The sequence below is a fragment of the Labrus bergylta genome, chromosome 21, assembly GCF_963930695.1.
Source record: "Labrus bergylta chromosome 21, fLabBer1.1, whole genome shotgun sequence".
In the NCBI taxonomy this organism is placed as follows: domain Eukaryota; kingdom Metazoa; phylum Chordata; class Actinopteri; order Labriformes; family Labridae; genus Labrus; species Labrus bergylta.
Window position 1 is genome coordinate 12,319,255 of NC_089215.1, and position 5,365 is coordinate 12,324,619.

Sequence of the window (5,365 nt, forward strand, 5' to 3'; positions counted from 1 at the left end):
CTGGAAAGCCAACAAAAACAACCTGCAACTGGACCTGTGTGCACTGATAGTTTCATGGGGTTGGCCAAAGGTTCAGATGACAATCTCATTTACTGCATGATGTCAACACAGCACTGACTCCACCCATCAGTCATACAACCCTGCATGCAGCCACACCTCCCTGACATTCAAAACTCCTGCAGCATCCCTAACAGGCCGGACAGAGCAGGTCGCGCTGAGGAGGGACACACAGACTCTCACACAGAAAAGAAGATCAGTAGACAGACGTGTGGAGAGAGAGCGAGATAGAGAGCTGCAGAGGGCTCGTGTATGAAGCAACTGGCTAATGACAAGAACTCACCAGAGGAAGGTAGGAGCACAGAAAAAAAGTCACTTTATTCTAAAAAAAAAAAAAAAAAAGATAAGCAACTTTTTTCTGTAATTCCCAGAAGCAGTTGGACTCTTTGTAGTTTTTACTATTGCGAAAAGAAAGTATCTTTAAGTGTTTTGTTGAAGTTGTGGTTTGAAAATGTAGCCTAAATGTATTGGAAATGTTTGATAGTATCAGAAAAAGAAGACACAACATTTTAATCCTGACTTTCTGGCTTTGAAAATCGTTCCCAAAGCTCTTTATCGTGTGTCAGAAACTGATTAAAAAATACATGTATTTTCAATGATTAAAGTCATATTTTGTGCTCTCTTTCTGCAGAAATGAGTTTTGGGGCCGCATGCATTTTCCTACGAGGAGGCAAAAACATTGTAAGTGCAGACGTGACGGCCTTTTCCTATTTTTGATGGGTTTGTGCTGATCTTTGCAAATTCACAGAGAAGCTGGAACTAATGCATGGCGATAAGTTTACTGAGACTTAACTGCAAATGTAGCTATACTTTAATCATTATTGTATCTTTTTGTGCCTAATGATATTCAACACTGGAATGCAAAAAAGAATCCATTATGTTCATTTTGTGGTTTTTGAGTTTCTTTTTTCTTGTTGTATGTTTTTACTGTTTTTTAAGGGTCCTTATCTAACGCACTGATTTTTTCTTTCAGACAAGGGAACTGGCTGATGATGAGATTGATGGTAAGTAATCTTCATCTACATATTCTTGTGTTTTAATCACTACATCTGATTAAACTCATTGTTTTGAGTTTGATTTGTTTTGATAACACGTTTATATATTTAATATATCTTATCGTTGACTTTCTAAATGTCTGATTGTCTCCTCTGCAGAGCTGCGTGATGCGTTCAATGAGTTTGATAAAGATAAGGATGGGCTGATCAGCTGTAAGGACCTGGGCAATCTGATGAGAACGATGGGATACATGCCCACAGAGATGGAGCTGATCGAGCTGAGTCAGAACATCAACATGAACCGTGAGTCCTCCACTGAACAAACCAACCCCAAAACATTGAAGTAACAGTTTTCATACAAATATTGTTTTCGAAAAACAAAATAGTATGGACAAGATGACATAGTGCACGGCTGAATTTGTTTGTTGAAAATCAAATTATAACTTTTATTCTGGACTAAAATAACCATTTTTTTAGTTGTTTATATACTATACCAAACACTTTATTGTCCTCTTTCTCCTGGACTCAAAGCGCTGCCAAACATTCAGCTGCTTCCACTAGAATCAATCAATAAAACACAATAGAGAGAGACACATCCACAAGCGAATAGAAAGACACATACCAATGCAAAACAACATATACAGCAAAAGATCTGCAAACACACAGCATCAAAGGTAAAAAAATATAAAAACATGTTTGAACATTATGGCAAATCCCAGCATTTAAAAATAGACACAGAAGTGACAGAATCTTTTTTTTTCTATTTGATAACTATTAATACATTTTATTACTATACTGTAGTTATTTTTAGTTTTATTTGTGTACCCATGAAACATGGAGGGTGATGTTAGATGAGACTTGAAGTCTGAAGGGGCAAAATAAAAAATGTGCGTTTTGTTCATATACAATGATTACAAAATAATGAACTGATGGAAGAGTCAGGGATTTTTCTTAATTGTTGCATTTATTTTTAAACATTTTTTCTCCAGTGGGTGGTAAAGTCGACTTTGAGGACTTCGTAGAGCTGATGGCTCCAAAACTTCTGGCCGAGACGGCCGGGATGATCGGTGTGAAGGAGCTGAAGGATGCTTTTAAAGAAGTGAGCGTCACATTCTTATGCTTTAAAGAGACTTGGATCCTTTAAAAAAACAACAACCTCAACGCCAGATTTCCACCCAAAACTGATTTACTGCAAACATGCTCATCTATCTTATTCCTTCTTCTTTTGTTTCATGTTTGACTCTTTTTTTAAATTTAGTTTGACATGGACGGAGACGGAGAGATCACGACAGCAGAGCTTCGCTCAGCCATGATTAAGCTGATGGGAGAGCACATGAGTAGGAGGGAGATAGACGCCATAGTACAAGAAGCAGATGACAACGGAGATGGCACAGTAGACTTTGAAGGTAACACTGAACGATCAGTCTGTCACAAACAATGACAACAACACGAATTAACTCCACAAAACAATCCACTAATCCAATGAAACTTCTTCTTCTCTGCTTTAGAGTTTGTCAGAATGATGTCCCATCAATGACAGTCGAGGAGCGTCATCAAAGAAAGCACCTTTGCACCTATCATTAGTCCTGAAGCTATCTGTGTATGAAGGATTCACTTGTATATATTAAGAACGAACACTGATGTTAAGTAATCAAGCAATATGAAGTCGACCTCAGACATAAGTTTATAGCTATGCAAAACCTGACCGTCATGTGCTGAGACATTTATAAGATTTAATATAATCTAAGAGGATGTGTGAATATATGGATTTGTTTGACGATTTGATGATTGTGTGTACAGGAAGTCTTTTTGGATTGATTTGCTGAACTGGATTGAATTTTGCTAATGGAATATACCGTATTTATTCTGACAGTGTTTCATCATTTATCACTGCAACATTTAAATTAAACTACTACACTTATACGTTTACAGTATTTATCATGGACTTGTTGTATTACCTACCTTAAATTCAACAAGTTAGACCCTGCTTGCAAGCATGTGCAGATATAAAATAAAACATGTTCACTTTGCGCAAGAGTTTTGATTTGTATCAGTGCGATGTGATGGACGCTGGGTGTGTGTTATTTAGGAATAAATCTGCCTGAATTTGTCTTTGGTTTTGTCATACATGAAGAGTAAAGCTGATTTATTACCTTGGCAAAATTCAAAGAAAAATACTTAACATTTTGTGCGTGACAGAAAATCTGTCATGGCACTATGTAATTTAATCCAAAATCCTTCATGACTTTTATAATGACTCAACTTGCATAATGATTCAAAACTCTCTGGTTGTATAATAAACCAAAGCAGTGATTTGTGGATTTCGTGTACCCAAAGAAGGGATTTGGAAACCGAAAACATCTGTGACGCTGCTGCACTGTGAGGTGGATATTTGGAGGATTGAGTAACTCATCTGCCCTGGCTTTTGGAGGACACGGGGATAAAGAGATTTTGTGACAAAAAACAAACAAACCCGGAGTGGCCACTGATTTGATAAGAGTATACATCAGTCTAAAATTGTGACATGACAGATTTCTTAGAATTAAGTGTTAAAAAAAACGGGATTAGGAAGCACTCTGACCAGAATTCATCTTTTTAAAGAGTGCGTCCTGAGAATTCTAAGTAAAAACGATTAACTGTGTTGTGAATTTGAACATTGGGGTAAAATGAGGGGAAGAATGACAGAAAAACACTGTAAAGAGACACAGGAATGGCTAATGGCTAACACTTAGCATAGTTAGCATAGCTCCACTGATAGTCACAGTTTTTTTTTATTAACCTATCATTAGGTTGAACCATGACAGTTCTACATACACGTTCATCATGTTTTTGTGCATTTGGATGTGAAAGTAAAATGAGGGGAAGAATTTAATGAATTTAAAACTTTGCCTCTGTGTGACGTCTGTCAGCTCCTCTGTCTGAATGGACTTAAAGCTGTTAGTTAGCACTAACTTCTGTTGTTTCCTCTTCTCTGGATCCTTATTGTGTTGTACTTACTCTCTGATATACGTCACTTTGGGCATCTGCTAAATGGATTGTAGAATTCAGGGGTAATAGTGTATATTTGTATGAAAACATGAGAGTCTGAATCAGAATCAGAATCAGGTTTTATTGCAAAGTATATTTACACATACAAGGAATTCTTGACTTGGTGTTCTTATGTAAAACAATTACCAAAGAAATGAAGCAAAAAGAATAAGGGGCTAAGGGACATTAGCTTCACTAGAATAAAACAAAACAAGCATTATAAATATATGATAGACGTATAAACAACAAAATGTACAACAGATGCAATGGATGAGCTGCAAAGTTGTGCAGGTACATTGTGTGTGCAGTGTGAAGTCCAGTGTGTGACACATACAATCTGATTTAGCCTTCACATTACTTAAATGGTTTCTGACCGTGGGGCTGGATGAGAGTCTGTGTCATGAAGGGGGAGGGCAGGGGCATTATTGATGGCAGCAGAGGGGAAGAAACTTGTGGCGTGAGGTTCCGATCCTGAATGACCGCATCCTCTTACCAGAGGGGATGGTCTCAGTGACAAAAGGCACAGCAAATCACAGCTAGTTAAAGTAGCTAGTTATGTATGTTACTGTGAATTTGGACATTGAGGTAAAATGATTCGAAGAGTTCAGGGACATCAGATGTATTATGAACAAAAACATTGTGAAAACACAGCAAATCACTGCTAACTAGCATAGTTAGCTGTTCTCCACTCACAAAAACATTAATTCGCTTTAGCTTCTTCAAGATGGGATGAGAACTTTGATCACTTTTAAATTACTTAGGTTGAGGTTTAAATAAGAAGAGTTTGGGGTCATAGATGTTTTTTTTCAATATTTTAATCATTGAGCGGAAGTTGTTAGGATAGTTAGCTAATCTCCACAAATATAATTTACAAGTTATCATGGTGATTTTTTTTGCTGAAGAATACAAATGACGAGTTGTACATGCTTTTTAACTTTAAAAGTGAGGACATTTGAGTGGCAGAAATGAGCGGTATTAGGTGATCTATAAAAACATAAAGAGAGATAGCAAATCAGTGCTAGTACGCAGTAATAATAATTAGCTGATCTCCAGCGACATAAAGTCATATAATGTGAATAGTTCTTTAAATAGCTGCCCTGAGAATCCTATAGGCCGCAAATTATCATTATATTATTTTGTTACAGGTAGGATCATGGTTAGGTATGTGGACGGGAACACGGTGCATCCTGACTGTCTTGGGAACATTGGCCATACAGATGTTATAAGGTAAAAGCTGGAGCAGACCTTTAACATATAGGCAGATGGAGCTCAACGTGAAGGCTTAG

The 5,365-nt window shown here is 37.1% G+C and overlaps 1 protein-coding gene across 1 annotated transcript; it reads left to right on the forward strand.

Annotated features, from left to right (window-relative positions):
• The first annotated feature begins 165 nt into the window (after positions 1 to 165).
• On the forward strand, positions 166 to 3,082 carry cabp5a (calcium binding protein 5a). Its single transcript, XM_020639755.3, has 7 exons — positions 166 to 349; positions 689 to 738; positions 1,031 to 1,061; positions 1,212 to 1,355; positions 2,042 to 2,151; positions 2,311 to 2,458; positions 2,561 to 3,082. The coding sequence occupies exons 1-7, from the start codon at positions 310 to 312 to the stop codon at positions 2,587 to 2,589; spliced, it is 552 nt and encodes a 183-aa protein (XP_020495411.1). The 5' UTR covers positions 166 to 309; the 3' UTR covers positions 2,590 to 3,082.
• Positions 3,083 to 5,365: the final 2,283 nt, after the last annotated feature.

Bases quoted from the DNA above. Each gene is read 5' to 3' on its own strand.
- cabp5a (XM_020639755.3), top strand. From the start codon at position 310: ATGAAGCAACTGGCTAATGACAAGAACTCACCAGAGGAAG. The intron at 350-688 runs GTAGGAGCACAG...CTCTTTCTGCAG, and splicing joins CAAGAACTCACCAGAGGAAG to AAATGAGTTTTGGGGCCGCA. The intron at 1,356-2,041 runs GTGAGTCCTCCA...TTTTTTCTCCAG, and splicing joins TCAGAACATCAACATGAACC to TGGGTGGTAAAGTCGACTTT.